This window comes from Narcine bancroftii, chromosome 3 (assembly GCF_036971445.1).
Source record: "Narcine bancroftii isolate sNarBan1 chromosome 3, sNarBan1.hap1, whole genome shotgun sequence".
NCBI lineage: Eukaryota > Metazoa > Chordata > Chondrichthyes > Torpediniformes > Narcinidae > Narcine > Narcine bancroftii.
In genome coordinates this window covers 238558064-238574680 of record NC_091471.1, presented here as the reverse complement: position 1 = coordinate 238574680, position 16617 = coordinate 238558064, and the positions used below count along the sequence as shown (strand labels likewise).

General features: G+C 45.4%; 1 protein-coding gene across 3 annotated transcripts in view; it reads right to left on the bottom strand.

Moving 5' to 3' along the window:
- Positions 1-1900: 1900 nt before the first annotated feature.
- Positions 1901-16617, bottom strand: part of LOC138758374 (ELAV-like protein 2) — a 36965-nt gene continuing 22248 nt past the window's right edge. Inside the window, exons 3-6 of one of the 3 annotated variants that reach the window (XM_069927200.1) lie at positions 15037-15190; positions 11145-11370; positions 7390-7428; positions 1901-2405 (exon numbers count right to left, since the gene is read on the bottom strand). In XM_069927200.1, the coding sequence (XP_069783301.1) occupies positions 2057-2405; positions 7390-7428; positions 11145-11370; positions 15037-15190 (768 nt within the window). In that variant the 3' untranslated portion in view covers positions 1901-2056. The remainder of the gene's footprint in view (positions 2406-7389; positions 7429-11144; positions 11371-15036; positions 15191-16617) is intronic. The other 2 variants (XM_069927201.1, XM_069927202.1) reach the window with 2 other exon arrangements.

Sequence of the window (16617 nt, the reverse complement as noted above, 5' to 3'; positions counted from 1 at the left end):
TGTTCTGCTTTCTCCTCAGTTACTGAGATGAGTGTTGTTTGGACCATGCCAAGAGTTGACTGAAAGGGTTGCTTCCTTAGAGTCGAGCTGAATTGGCGGGCTAACTGACCACAGTGGAGAGGTAACGTGGAGGTGTGAGGAGAGGGTGTGGACTGGGCTCGTGGTGCAGTGAGCGGTAGGCCTGTCAACGAGGGACGTGAATGGCTTCCCTCTTTCCCCCCACTCCCCCCTCCCCAGCTCACCTTCAAGAGACACACAGAATGATGGGACGGCAAGGGGAAGTTGAAGAGTGCAAAGCTTTCCCGCTAAGGCATCCAGAGGTGAAGCATTCTCTCCTTTATCAAGTTTCATTAAACCTGTCATGTAAATAGCTCATTTTAAATATGAAAGAATTCCATGCTTCAATTTACTTTATAAATATAGGGGTATCAAAGCACTTTTTTTTTACATTATCTGTCCTCCTGAAAGTTAAGGAATCTGACAGAACGGCGCAGGACCTTTAGTTGTGTTGTAAAGAAGAGTGGACCACGGCTGACAAATTATTCATGTCCCCTCAAGAACCAATGCTCTGGCATCGCTCCATCCTAACGAGTGGAGTTGGTCAGTGATCTACCTTCTTAGAACAGGTAACCAGAGAGAGCAGGAAAGCAAAAGGCTAAAGGATCCCACCCCTACAACTCACAGCCTCCGAGTTAAATGGCCTGCGTAAACAATTCCCACGCACAGAGGCATTGAACCTGGTACTAACCAGCCGGCCTCAGACGCCCCAGGGACGCGGACCATGCACCCAGCCACGCAGCTACTCTGCTTACTTGCAACTTTGTTTTTGGTGATCGCCATAAACATTGCTTCAGTGCCTTCATTGCTCTCTGCGCAATTATTAAGAAAGATTCCTGCAAGTATTTTTAAAACATGGGCACTGCCACTTCAAGACGAGATTTATCATAACAATTCATTCAAGAGGAAACCTATTGGAAAATAAATAGTTATACTCGCAGACACAATCCATCACTAAGTGATGTGAAACCATGCTCCAATACTGCAGGAAAATCCATGTTGAACTGCATTTCCTTCGAGGCAATTGAAACCCTTTCTTGCAGGGGAACTCGGTGCTGGCTTCTGTTTTAAGCATCGAGTCAGAAAATACTAATTCTACCAATGAGAACACAACCCGATAGTTCACACTATTCCTGAATAGAGGTGGCCTATTTTTTTCGGGGGTGGGGGGTGGATCTAATATTGAGATAGACTTCCAGGGCAAGGACTACAGAAGGGGTGCAGTGTTACAAACTGGACGAGCCTCTCACAGCACAGAGCACTTTGCCCACGAGCAAATTAGTAAAGACTTTTTGAAAATTAATTTACAGTAAATGCACTTTAGTGTTTGAAGAGCCCATCTCAATGTTTTAGCTGCTTGATATTGCACATTATATATATATATTTATATATATATATATTTGTTCTTGGTTATAATGAAACTGTGGAAGGAACAGGGAAAAAGAGAAAAAAAGGTAAATTAATTATGAGCTGCAATTCATAAATATTCCCCTTTAAAATATTTTTTTTTCTATGTCAATTGCAACCACACGACACTTCTGAAAACAGGTCTTAGTGAAAATGTTTTAAGTTTCCCAGCTTTGTTCTTCCTTTCGTCACAAGAGATAAATCACCTTCAAAAAAGGCAGTTATACGTGTTATTATTAATATGAGGCTGGGTTAAAACCCCCTGTGTAGTATTGTTTTATATGTGTTATCTTTATATAATAAGAGCTATGAAAAAAGTATTCAAAGTTGTTTATGAAATAGCTTCCTGGTTATTTGTTGTAAGATGTCCTGTATCAATATAATGCTAACACTGCCTCTTGAAAAAGTCTGTTTTGTTTCACCGTAAGCCCAGGTATATTTTAATGGGTTGTTTTATTTTTGTTTCTGTTGCTGTGTGTGTTTGGTGGCGTGTTGTAAATTTTGCTTTACTTTTTTTGTGTTGCGGAGGGGCGCTTCTGTTTGTTTTGTTTTTCTCTCTCTCTTTCTCTCTCTCGCTGGAACCAGGGCGCCTTCACGACTTGTGCGTCTTGCTGGTCTTGAAGGACACCTGCAGCACCCGGTCTCCGAGGCGGTAGCCGTTCAGGCTAGCGATGGCCATGGCCGCCTCATCGTAGTTGGTCATGGTGACGAAGCCAAAGCCCTTGCACTTGTTGGTGTTGAAGTCACGGATGACCTTGACGTTGGTGACGGCACCGAAGGGGCCGAACAGTTGCCAGAGCACGCTCTCGTCTGCCTCGGGGGACAGGTTGTACACGAAGATGCACCATCCGGTGCCCGTGGGACCCGAGAGGTTGACACCGGCCAGGCTCGTCATCCCCTCGATGGTGATTGGAGAGAACCTGGTGGACAGAGAGAGAGGGCTGCTTGGGTGTGAATCAGATTTTTAACAACTTCACACATCATCACATTAAAATTATTTTAATGACACAGTATGCTAGAAGCCAATTTTGGGCCATGAACCCTGTATCCAGTTGGAACCAATGAACCTACCAGGCTCACATGTTTGATAGGTGGAGGGAAACCAGAGCACCCAGGGAAAACCTGCGCAGGTCATGGGGAGAACATACAAGCTCCTTACAGACAATGTGGGATTCGAACCTGGATTTCTGACGCTGTAAAAGGCTGGGTTAAAACCTCTGTGTGGTGTTGTTTGATATATTCATATAATGAAAGCCACAAAGAGGTATTCCATGGAACATTACAGCACAGAAAACAAGCTCTTTGACCCTTCTAATCTGTACTCTGCCTAGTCTTACTGACCTGCACCCAGTCCATATCCCTCTATACCTCTCCCAATGTTGGTGTTCAACATTGATTATGAACTAGCCCCCTTGCGCATCTCAGTGTTATCCCAAACCACACCTTCTGCACCCCTTGAAGGTATTCAGCATGCTTGGTGTCTTCACTGGGCAAGGTGTTGGTGAGACTGTCCATCTGTAGCAAGGAGGGGTGCCAAGAGATTCACCAGGATGTTGCTGGGACTGGAGGGCTTGAGTAAGAGAGTGAAACACAGAAATCTGCAGATGCTGCGATTGCAGTAAAAACACACAGTAAACACTGGAGGAACTCAGCCAGCCTCGCAGCATCCACAGGAGGTAAAGATATTTACTTAAACAAGGACTCTGACCCAAAACATCGGTAATATAGCTTTACCTCCTACAGACGCTGCGAGACCGGCTGAGTTCATCCAGCATCCCTATATGTTTTGGATCGAGTAACAGGGGGAGGTCAGAAAGGTTGGGAAGTGACCTTATAGAGGCTAACAAAATCACAAAGAGCACAGGTAAAGTGAACACTTACAATCTTCCCAGGGTAGTCAATTCTAGAACTAGACTGTGGGTTTAAGGTGAGAGGGGAGATGTTTAACTCTTTGGACTCCATGTCCCTGTTTTCGGGGATGACCAAGAACCACATATACTCTGTGTTTTCCAGATTTGTACTGGTGTTCGTACTGTAGGTTACCCATGGACCCAGTCCAGAGTATATATTATGAAAGGGTAAAAATGGTGGTGTCTAAAGGGTTAAGAGGGGCAACCTTTTCATTCAGTGGGTGGTCTGCATATGGAATGAGCTGCTGGAGGAAGTTGTAGAAGTTCAAAGATATTTGGGCAGATTGATGGACAGGAAGGGTCAGGATAGGAACAAAATGGGATGGGCTCAGAATGCCAACTTGGCCAGCATGGGCTGATCAGGGCAGCACAATTCATGGTTTGATTGGGAGGGAAATAATTCTTGGTCGTGACAGGGAGGTTAGTACTGGACCATGGATCGTCATTTTTGATGAATTGTTGAGACAAGATGAACAGGGAGGTGTCTCTCATTCCCAGATGTGCACAGTGCTGCAGGAAGTGAGGACAACACTTTTTTTTTGCACAGAGAGCTATGACTTGGAATGCACCAACAGTTTGTAGAAGCGGTGGAGATAGAGTTGGGATCTTCAGAAGGGAATTCGATGGGCACTTGCTAGAGGCTTCAGGTGAAGAGTGGGATTGCTGCCAGAGTTGGTGCAAACATGGCAAGTCCATTGGTTTCTATCTAATTTGCGAAAATTGCATGATTCTCTGTGCTGACTGCCTGCTGTGACTGAGTCGGCTGTACGTTTGTTTCTACGGCAGAACACCGCAGGCCCAAGGCCTGTTTCAGAATTGAGCTCAAACCCTGGTTCGACGCAACGCAGCGTCGAGGGAGTTATGCATTCTATCATTCACGATTCGTGATTACGTCATTCCTATCAGGATGGTGTAAAATATTCCACTCCATGACTCTCCTTGAGTCATGGTGGGAAGAGAAGTCACCCCCGGCAATAATGATACCATCGAAGCCACATTTAGACATTTTTAGAACATTATGGAACAACTTAGTTCTCTTACGTCTGTAGCAACAACAATATAACGGAAATATCGAAGCATGCATTGGGAAAAGATTAAAGAAAAGGAACTGCAAACTGATTAAATGAGTAGAATAAGGGTGGTGGTGCTGAGCACAAGGGATTTAAATCAAAGCAGGGGGTGTTAGAACAATTGGCAGCACAAACAAGCCAGTGGAAACCTTGAGGAAGAGGAAAATAAGATCATGCTACTATGCATTGAAAGAGAAATTAAAACATGTCCCATGCTGGGGCAAGAATATGTTAGTTCTGAAATACAACAGAGGCTCTGACTAGAATTTAACAAGTAATCCAGTAATTCTTTAAATTGCTATTTTACACAAAGACTGTGATTTCTCAGGTAAAGCAACTGTAACACCCTGGGCCACAACCTGAAGAGCAGTAATGGGGGAACTTTCGGTGAAGTGAAGGGTGGTTGAAGCGAGACCACCTGAGGCGTAAGGGTGGGTCTGGACGTTCAGTGACTGGCGGGTCTGGGTTCAGGACAAACTGGGGGGTGATGATGAGTTTGTCTTCCAACAGACCCGATTACAGTGTAGTGAAGACGTTGGAGGTAGATTCACATTCTGAAGGCAGTTGGATCTAACATAATGGAAAGCAAATGCCTGTCAAAAGAGCCAGCGCTGGATGGGACGAAGGGCTCCTTGCTGCCTGTATGGTTTTGCAGATTATGCTTTCAGAATTTATTTGTCGTGAGCATGTCACAAAATCTGTTGTTTTGCAGCAGCATCAGAAGGCAAACATTTCTATAAACCACCTTACAAAATAAATATTATAAGAAAAAAAGTCAGTGAGGCAGTGTCTTTGGTTCATTGTTCATTCAGGAATCTGATGGCGGAGGGGAAGAAGCTGTCCTTGTGCCGCTGAATGTTCATCTTCAGGCTCCTGTACCTCCTTCCCGATGATGGCAGAGTGAAACGTCCATGTGGTAGGGGTTCTTGAGGATAGAGGCTGCTTTCTTAAGACACCGCCTCATGTAGATGTCCTCGATGGAGTGAAGTCTGGTGCCCGTGATGTCGCAGGCTGAGTTAACAACCCTCTGGAGTTTTTTCCTCTCCTGAGCGTTGGCACCTTCAGACCAGACAGTGATGCAACCAGCCAGAATGCTCTGCGTGGTACCCCTGTAGAAGTTTTCGAGAGTCTTCAGTGACAGACCGAATCTCCTCAAACTCCTCACAAAGTATAGCCATTTACGAGCCTTCTTCGTGATTACTTCAACATGAAAGAGCCAGGATAGATCCTCAGAGATGTTGACACCCAGGGATTTGAAATTCTTGACCCTCTCCACTGCTGAGCTCTTGAAGAGGATGGGTTCGAGTTCTCCTGATTTCCTCCTGAAGTTCACAATCTTCTCCTTGGTTTTGGTAGCGTTAATTGAAGCTGCACCCATCCACTCCCCTGGAGAGTACTCCTTCACATCCCAGATATGCCTTGAAGATGGGGTAAAGGCGTTAGGGAGGTGAGTCACTTACCACAGGACACTCAGTTTTTGACCTTCTCAAGTAGCCTCAGAGTTTATGTCACTGGTCCAATTGGGCTTCTAGTCAATAGTGATCTCTCCTTCCCAGCATGCTGAAGGTGCAAGTTTTGATGATGGTCATCTTGAACAGAGAGGAGGAGGAGGAGGTCAGACTCTCTTCTGTTGGCGCCAGTCCTCACCTGGTTTGGAATATTGTCTCGGTGCTTCATTTTCTGAGGTGTTGTGATTGGAGTTAATGTTGTGCTTTCCCTGCTCTGACCTGCTGGTGGACGGAAGATTATTGATGATGGTGGCAGCTTTGCCTCCACCCAGTGGGGTTCCTGTTTGGCCTTCAGTGATTACAACCAAGTGTCTTTGTGTGAGGCATGCCATCACCCACTGCAGGGTTCACTCCTTGTTGTACCACAGTAACCAGATGCCCCTCTGAGGTCCACCGAGAAGAAGAATTGTCTGGATGAACGCTTGTCCATTCTTGGAGTGTTCTCGTTGGAGTACAGAAGGATGAGGCATTTCGAATGCTGAAAGGGCTGGATAGAGTAGACGTGTCAAGGATGTTCCCAAGGTCGGGGAGTCAAGGTCAAGAGGGCACAACTTCAGGACAAAAGGGCGTTAATTTAAAATAGAGAGGCGGAAAAATTTCTTTAGCCAGAGGGTTGTGAGTCTGTGGAACTTGTGGCCACAAGTTGAGGATAATTGCCTGGGTCAGATTTATCTGCTTTGTGTGAGCACTGCATACCTGGCCAATTGCCCACAGCATTGTGACTACATTGGAACAACTTGGCTGGAGTTGTGGCAGATTCTGGAACCACAGGCCTCTCATCTTCCCTGCAACCTGTGACTGTACTCTTTCACGTGTTTAAGGTGGGGAGGGGGAGTTTAAAGAAGATGTGTGGGGCAAGTATTTTACACAGAGGGTGGTGGGTGCCTGGAACGGGCTGCCAGGGCTTGTGGAAGCAGATACAACATCAGTGTTTAAGAGGCTTCTATATAGACAGATGAATATGAAGGGATTGGAGGAATATCTATCGAGTGCACACAGAACGGATTTAGTTTAATTTGGGCATCACGTACAGCAGAGCCTGACCCTGAGCTGCAATGTTCTAAAATTTAGCAAGGCTGACTTGTCACATTCAAAAGAAAACTCACAACAAAACACTCAAGGGGCAGCGATTTTTTTTAAAAGGAGGACGCGTCTGCTGAAGATTATTTCAGAAATTACCCAGTGACTTATCATGAACGGGAGAGGTTTAGCAGAGAGGATACCAAGCAAAACAGAAAGCCAATGCACCTATGGTTAGTTTGGTGTGAGAGTGAAACAACAATGAAATAGGGTGTTTGTTGCTGACCATTTACAGAACAGCAGACAACCATTCTAAAGGCTCCGACATTCACAAGCGTGATAATTTAACTGGATTACTGTGGGGAATGTTAAATTCTAGATCTTTGCCAACTTGATGCCTTTTGGAACGTTAATTACCTCTTTACGCCGTAGGCCATGTTAAGTAAATTGTCCAGCCTGTGGGGAAAGGGGAGACGGAAGGAAGGGCGGATGTTAGTACCTATGAAACAGTTGTAATTTTATTTGAAGATACAGAGAGAGAGAGAGAGAGAGAGAGAGAGAGAGAGAGAGAGAGAGAGCACGATAACGTAACAGAGAGACCAACAGTAGATACATGTCATTAGGTCTGTCAACACACAACTTGCAATTAAATCTGTGCAGAGATATGAAATTAACGTGAACTGCAGAATTAAAAACGCACAAATGTGCAATGATAATTATACAAGTTTCACGAGATTCACTGGGTTTAGTTGTAGCATTGCAAAAGTTTCAAAAGTAGCTTCTTTGTTAACATCTCTTGCTAAAACCATGTCAAAGGGGTTCACGTTGCTTAGTTTTACAATGGTTTTGCAGTGGGCAGGTACGGAATGTAAATTTGACCACTATATACAGTAAACCCGTGGTAACCGGGTCCTATGGGGATTGGTAAATGCCAGATAATGAAATTTCTGGTTCCTTCAGATGGCACGACTGGCGAACGATTGACAAGACGCCCCATTTTTAAACTTCCATATTTTTTACCTCTTTATTTTTAGCGATTTTTTTCCCCCCCCCCAGTTGCTTGACACTGCTTGATTTGTGGAGAACAGGGGCTTTAGTGTATATTGAAGATGTTTGAGCATGAGCACACCCACCTCTAGATTCTAAGATAGTTTCTTTCCTATTGTTATATAACATTAGGAGATAGGGTGGACAGCCAGCGCCTTTTTCCCAGGGCAGGAGTAGCAAACAGCAGAGGACATGTGTACAAAGAGAAGGGAAGGAAGGTATAGGGGAGACATCAAGGGTAAGTTTTTCTCACTGAAAGTTGTGGGTGCCTGGGATACCTTGCCAGGAATGGTGGTGGAGGCTGGAACAATAGGGGCATTTAAGACACTCTTAGACAGGCACGTGGATGAAAGCAAAATAGAGGGTTATGGGGTAGGGAGGATTTAGTACTTTTTTTAAAGAATATATGGGTCAGCCCAACATCGAGGGCCAAAAGGCCTATAGTGTGCTGTAGTGTTCTATGTTATCAGACTCTTGAACAGACTGCTCATTGGTAAAAGGTGAAGCCCAGGTAAAACCACACCCTGCACTTTTGTTCCCTCAATGCACCACCGGCCGGGTTGACTTGCTTGAATAGCATGCAAACCAAAGCTTTTCACTCTGTCTTGAAGGCATGCGATGATAAATAATTAAATTCAACCAAATTCTAGGTCAGGAGCCAAGGGTCTAATTCTGTGTTCACAGCAGGGTTGACTTGCAAAGTGTTTGAACGTTGTGGGAGGTCATTTAGAAACATTCTTCTTCAAGCCAGAACGTGAGGCAAACATGTAACACTACAGCACTGTACAGGCCATTCGGCCCACAATGTGGTGCCAACCCATATATAATAATCAAAGTAAATCTAAACCAGTGGTTTTCAAACTTTTTCTTCCCACTCACATACCACCTTACTAATCACAGAGCACCAATGGCATAGGAATTATTTAAGGTGGTATGTGAGTGGAAAGAAAAAGTTTGAAAACCATTGATTTAAACCCTCCCTATCTTGTAAACTTCCATTTTACTTCCATCCATGTGCCTGTCTAAGAGTCTCTTAAATGCCCCTAATGTTTCAGCCTCCACCACCAGCCCAGGTAAGGCATTCCAGGCACCCACAACTCTCAGTGTGAAAAAAGTTACCCTGATCTCTCCACTAAACTTCCCTCCCCTCACTTTATTCAGGAAGGTAGATGTGAATCGAACTGTTATTGTATGCTGGGACACTGAAAAGTTTTGCTCTGCATGCCAGCCAGGCAGGTCAACCCACACTTAAGTCCAGCAGATAGTGCAATAACAAAGCAAAAATTCAGAGTGTGATGCTACATTAAGTTAAAGGATTCAAGGTGCACTGTTTCAAAGACGAAGGATAGAATATGGTAAAAACACAACACTGGAGAAACTCAACAGGCCACACAGTAGACTTCATAGAGCAAAGTTAAAGATAAGTAAGCAACGTTTCTGGCTTGAGCTCTTCATCTCAGTATCAAGCTATAGAAAAATGTAGGCAGGTGGCCGAACAAAATGGTGGAAAGAGGGGAGGGGGAGGAGCATGGTCCCACAGGCAGAAGGTAACAGGTGGATAAGGGAAGGGGGGCAGTAGCAGGGTGGGGGAGGGCTGACGGCTCTGTGAATGGAGAGGGAAGGGGGTGGAGACCTGGAGGAAAGAAAACAGGGATGGGGAAGAAAGGGAGAATGGGGAGTGGTGTAGCAGAAACCGGGGAAGTCGATGTTAATGCCATCTGGTTGGAGAGTGGCCCAGGTGGAAAATCAAGTGTTGCTTCTCTAATTTACGGGTGCTCTTGGTGGGGTACATGAGGCCACGGACAGACACGTTGAGTATGGGAGTGGGGCACGGAATTGAAGAGGTTGGCCACTGGGAGGTCCATGCCACTGATGCAGACAGAGAATAGTAACATCTTTTAACACTGGGAGGTTCATTGAAGTCTGATCACAGCAGAAAATAAATTGTCCTTGAATCTGGAGATGCGTGTTCTCAAAGTCATGGATCTTTTGCCCTATGACAGGACAGAGAAGAGAGTGTGTCAGGGGTAAGATGCACCCTTCGATAGGTTAGCTGCTTTCCCGAGGCAGCGGGAGGTGCAGACTGAGTGGATGAAGGGGAGGTTTGTTTGTGTAATGGCAGAGATGCCTTCACAACTCCCTGCAGTCTCTTGTGGTCTTAGGCTGAACAGTTTCAACCCCAAGCTGTGTTGCATCTGCGGTATGAGTCATTGTCACCCAGGGTAACCTCGGTTACTGGAATGAAGTTGTAAATAACTGGCAGGTACAAGTGTGGATTAAAATGTAATTGTAATGTGCTATTGAGCAAGTCACGATCCTAAACTATTACTGTTTCAAACTCCCATTAGCACAACATATTACAGTCATTGCATCACCTTCCTTCAAAGAAGCGGTGATGCTATCAACAGATATTAAGAGTTCAACATAGATACATAGATTGGTTGGAATTAAATATGGTTAATGTGTTTTACCCCATCAGGATTGTAAATCAAACTGATATGAAATGCTGAGGTGAGGGGACTTCAGTTGTGTGGTTAACGTGCTGGAGTGAAACACGAAAGTCTGCAGACGCTGTGATTGTAGTCAAGACAAAGAGATGCTGGAGGAAACTAGCTGGTCTCACAGTGTCCACAGGAGGTGAAGATATATTATCAACGATTCGGGCCTGAGCTCTTTGTCCATTTCTCCAGTTTCTGTTAGCACTCCCCCCCTCATCCCCGTCTCCTTTCCCCCTCAAAGCCACCCCCCAAATCAATTCTCATCTTCCCTCCTGTCTTCTTAACACCTTATATCCTTCCTCCCAGCCTTTTAATTCAGGCACCTGCCTGTTTTTCGCTCCTACTTTGAAGAAGGGCTCAGGCCCGAAACGTCAGTAATATATCTTTACTTCCTGTGGACGCTACGAAACTGGATGAGTTCCTCCAGCATCTCTGGGTTAAAGTGCTCTGCATGTTGAACCCTGCTCCTGATGCTGTGCATTACCCCAGGATGATATAAAGGTGGGTTTTGAAAGAGGAGGCGATGGGGGGAAGGGAAGGGAAGGGGGGGGGGGTCTCCACAATGTGCTGAGCCCTTCTTAGACGCAGCCAGCAATGCCCCCTCACAGTGAGTAAGGTCCACCTTACCTGAATCTCTGTGCCTGGTGGTGTAGCGGCCCTGGGTATCTGCGGCTGCTGGACTGGTACAGCTGTGATAGCAGGGCCTGGCCAGTCTTCTGGCTGGGGTTGTTTGCAAACTTAACCGTGATGGGCTCCGTGGCTCCCAGTGGTTTCTGTCCATTCAACCCCTTGATCGCTTCCTCCGCCTCTATCCTCTTGTCGAACCGGATGAAGCCAACTCCTCGGGAAACTCCTGTTGGAGGAAAGACAAAACAATACGACTGTGGAATGATTCACTCTATGGTGACCTGCCTGTTAGTTAAGAAATTATCCTTTGCTTGACTGTTCACTACATCACAAGACCCATCGGCCCGTCAACTCTGCTCTGCCATTTCATCATAAGCTGATCCTTGTCAGTCAGCCCCACTTGCTGGCCTTCTCCCCTCAACCCTTGATGGCCTGACTAATGAAATACCTGTCAATCGCTGCCTTAGATATACCCAATGACCCTCACTTCCACAGCCACCTGTGGCAACAAGTTCCAGAGACTCACAACCCTCTGGCTCAAGAAATTTCTCCACATCTCTGTTTTAAATTGACGCCCTTTTATCCTGAAGTTTTGCCCTCTTGTCCGAGACGCCCCAACAGTGGGAAACAACTTTGTCACTTCTACTCTATCCAGTCCTTTCAGCATTTGAAATGCCTCTATGAGGTCCCCCTCATCCAGCTATAATCCAATGAGTACAGTCCAAGAGCTGACAAACGTTTCTCATGTGCTAGCCCTTTCATTCCCGGTATCATTCTAGTAAATATTCTCTAAACCCTCTCCAACTCCAGCATGTCTTTTCTCAAATAAGGTGCCAAAACTGTACACTCCAAGTAAGGTCTCAGTGGTGGCCTATAGAGTCTCAGCATCACATCCCTGCAGTTGTAGGCTATCCCTCTAGAAATGAACGCCAGTATTACATTCTCTTTCTTCACTGCTGACTCGTCCTGGAGTCCTGCACAAGACCCCCAGGTCCCTATACACCTCCAAATTTAAAATACAACCAGGTCCCTATACACCTCCAAATTTAAAATTTTCCCCCATCTAAATAATAAACTGACCATCTCTTTCTTCTACCAAAGTGTACGTCTGTTCCTGGGTCTCAGTTGATATTCAGATGGTGCTCGTTTGAATGTAGAAGAATGAGAGGAGATCTTATAGAGACATATAAAATTATGAAAGGCGTAGATAACTTAGATAAGTCGGTAGATAAGTTATAGGTGAGACCAGAACTAGGGGACGTTGCCTCAAGATCCATGGGAGCAGATTTAGGATGGAGATGAGGAGGAACTGCTTTTCCCAGAGGGGGTGAATCTGTGGAATTCGCTGCCCATTGAAGCAGTGGAGGTGACCTCATTAAATATGTTTAAGACAAGGTTGGATAGATTTTTACGTAGTAGGAGAATTAAGGGATATGGGGAAAAGGCAGGGAGGTGGAGATGAACCTGTCATCAGATCATGTTGAATAGTGGAGCAGGCTTGATGGGCTGGATGGCCGACTCCTGCTCCTGTTTCTTGTGCTCTTATATTCCAGTTCACCTCATCCCCAAATTTGATCAATGTTAACCACCGACATCCAGATGGCTGGAGTTCCCTCCCTGAATTTTGATGAGCTAGATGGCTGACTCCTGCTCCTGTTTCTTGTGCTCTTATATTCCAGTTCACCTCATCCCCAAATTTGATCAATGTTAACCACCGACATCCAGATGGCTGGAGTTCCCTCCCTGAACTTTGATGAGCTAGATGGCCGACTCCTGCTCCTGTTTCTTACATTTACTCATCAGTGTCTGAGTGTCATGGCTTTGTCCCACTCTAGAAATGCTCCGGATTCATTGGAAATTTGCAGCACACAGGAGGCCTCTTGGCCCATTGTGCCTGTGCTGGCCAAGGAGAGGTTCTAACGGATAAACTCAATTCTCGGGTAGTGGTTTTAAGGCTGTTGAAGTGGTCATCCAGAAATGTTGCGATTGTGGTGAGCTCGTTGGCAACCCTTTCTGAACGCTTCCATCATTGCAGCTCAGCTGTTGATGCCAAGGTTGAGGGGAATATGCTTTGGGTACAAACTGAGACAAGATCTGGGCTGATGGGGAGAGGGCCTCGTGACTGAAAGGGCCAAAAGATGGTGATGAGATAATCAGGCCTCGCCCGCTCCCTCCAGTGAACACACATGGACAGAGAAACACAGGGGAGCTCCCCTCAGCAATTCCAGCTCAAGCTCAGATGGAATCTGGGTGCCAGCTGTTCACCAACAATCCCCTATTGTTGGTTCATTACAGCACGTTGCACAAGAATAACTCATTTTACAGTTCAGAACATGCCGAAGGTGAGCAAACAATGAGGTGCCGGAGGAACTCAGCAGGACGGGCACCATCCAGGGGCAGAAATGGTTGGTCATTGTTTCAGGACAGGACACTTTATCTCAACACATGAAGTCATTGGGTGTATTTAAGGCAGAGATTGTTAGGTGTTGGCTAATTTAAGTTCAAATAAATTGGAATTGAAAAATACAGTAAAACTCTGAAACCCTGGCCTTTTTAAAATTTATTTTTATTAAATGTAGCTTTTTAATTTTAGTTATAAAGTTGTTTCCCATTGTAGGATGTCTGCTTAGAACAGACATGGAATTTCTTCAGCTAGAGGGCAGTGAATCTGTCGAATATGTTGCCACAGACAGTTGTGGAGACCAGGTCATTGGGTATATTTAAGGCAGAGATGAACAGGTTCTTGATGAGCCAAGGCATAGTCATGGGGAGAAGCCTGGCAGTGGGGCTGAGTGGGGAAATGGATCAGCTGGAATGGCCCACTTTTGCTCCTATATCTTTATGGTCTATGGTCCAATATGCCTGTCCTTTCTTTCTCCTCACCCTTGCAATGGCTCAAGTTTCAGTTGCGAATGGTGAGGAAGGCGGTGAAAGGAATCAACAGGCTATAGATCAGTTGGAAATGAGGGCAGCACAATAACAGGTGGAGTTTAATTCAGACAGTGCAAAGTGTCGCACGTTGAGAAGGTGACGTGGAAGAGATCTCCCATGCAACACCGCGTGTTTGTTGGGATGACAGGGCTCTTCAAAGCTCTGATATACGAAGGATTCTCAGGTGCAAGTCCACAGCTTCCTGAGAGTGGCCACACAAGTAGACAGAGTGGTGAAGAATTTATATGACATGCTTGTCTTCATTCGTCGGGACGAGTATAAAAGTCATCTTGCTCTGTTTAAAACTTTGATTCAGCCATACTAGGAGAGGTACTGCATTACATGAAAGATGGGGACACTTTGGGAAGAGTATGGAAGCCATGGGGTATGTAGATTTTGGGAAGGATGTGTAAGTTTTGGGAAGGTTATGGAAGCCTTGGGAAGGATGTGGAAGGTTTGGGGAGGGTGTGGAAGATATGGGCGGGAAGGATGTGGAAGATGTTGATCCAGAAGATGTTCACCAGCATGTTGTTTGGATTGGGGGTATTAGCTAAAAGGAGAGGTTTGACAAACCTTGTTTTCTTTGGAGCATCAGAGGGTGAGGGCAGAGGTTCATAAAATTATGCATCGCATGGTTTAGGTAGACTGTTCAAATCTTTCCCCAGGGCGGAAATATTTAAAATGAGAGGATGTGCATTTAAAGTGGGGAGTTTATTGATGTGCAGGGCAGGTTTTTCCAGAGACTGGTAGGTGCCAGGAGGAGAGGTGGAAGTAGATATGTTAGCGATCTTTATAAGAGGGAATGGAGGACTATGGAGGCAGAGCATCTTGGCCCAATGTGCCTATTCCTGGAGGTACTGCTCTGTAATCAATGATGAAAACTCTGTAGGAAGATCCAGCGTTCACTGAGTTCCCTGTCCTCACTCACCTTTGACACTCAGGCACCACGCACATGTCCTACCTGTGACTTGGTCGACGAGGATGCGTGAGGTGATGATTCTGCCGTACTCGGAGAAGAGTTGCTCCATCTCTTTTTGGCTCATGGTTTTCGGAAGTCCACTGACGTACAGGTTGGCGTCGCGGATGGATGCAGAGCTGGGTCGAGCATAGGAAACCTGGACAGAAACAATCATGGCTGGATCAGTCCCACTGCCCTGGGTCCAAAGGATCACTACACCCTTAGAGCACAGTATGAGGCCGTGGCCAGGAATATCCATGCAGCGCCTTCGTAAGACAAGCACACTGACCTGATTTCCCTGCTCTTTCCCCCACAATGCTTTCCTCATTCAATTTCGCCATTGCTGCACCTTCCCCCAAGCAGGGAATTCCAGATTCCAGATTTATTGTCAGTGTCAGAATACATACATGATATACATTACAACCCTGCAATTTTTTTTCTTGCGGGTGCGGCAGAATTACCACTGGGCAAAAAAAACCTGACTCAACGTACACATGTAAACATAAAGAAATGTGAGGGAAAAAAAAACAATGAGTTCCTGATTGAGTTTGTCATTGAGGAGTCTGATGGTGGAGGGGGAGCAGCTGTTCCTGAACCTAGTGGCACGAATTTCATCATTCACGAAGCAATATTTATTGATTTATTTGTATAGCTGAATACTTGACCTGCCTACTTATTTGTCTGTGTTTCGTGTCTGGTTGTGTGTTGGCGTGTTTTGCACTTAGGACTGGAGAATGCTATTTCATCAGTTGGACTTGTACAATCGGATGAGTATAAACTCGACTTGAACCACCGATGGATCTCTGATCTGAAGGAGAGTTCCAAGTCTTGGAGAATGGACAAGAAAGAGACCTCAATCGGAAGTGCTGAGACCCTGTAGAGCAAGCTGGTGGGTCCATCCGTATGGTCTTCTGACTCCAATTTCTAAAGGCCCTACCACTGGAACAGGAATTGGATGGTTGTCCTATGAATGTCCTCCTAACCTTTGAGATGATTGTGGCAGATCTGCATCCTAGCGACCAACGCCACGAGCGATTTCTATTTGAAAATCAATCCTATTACAGACCTTCCCATCTGAAAGATCCCCAACGATAAAGGCTCAAGCAACCTTTCAATTTTGCAAAAGTTCAGCTAAATTGAAATGAAAGGCAACCATTCTGTTAATACATTTTGCGAAAAGAAGGTTAGAATCTCTTTTTCAGCTGACGTTGCTGATCCTGTTAAAACAAGCCATTAATTGCCTCCTACATTGAACAGATTGTGTTGTGGAGGCACATTGCATTGACCTCCCCATAATCCATCATACACCACAACCCAAGCCACTGCTCCCAGGAGAATTCCCAAGCTAATTTTGCAACGATAATAATCCACTCCTTCCATCTGTCAGGCAAATTGGCTTTTTAAAAAGTCGCTCATCTAATCCAACACTCACAAGGCAAGGAAAGGCCAGCATTATGAACTAAGACACTCATTACAGCAATGTCCCACAGGACAAGGTGCAAAATGCTTCATAAATTAACCCTAAGGGAGCCACATCTCCATGGCAACGTCCAACCCCTGTGTATCGTTTCTATCGAAGACCTG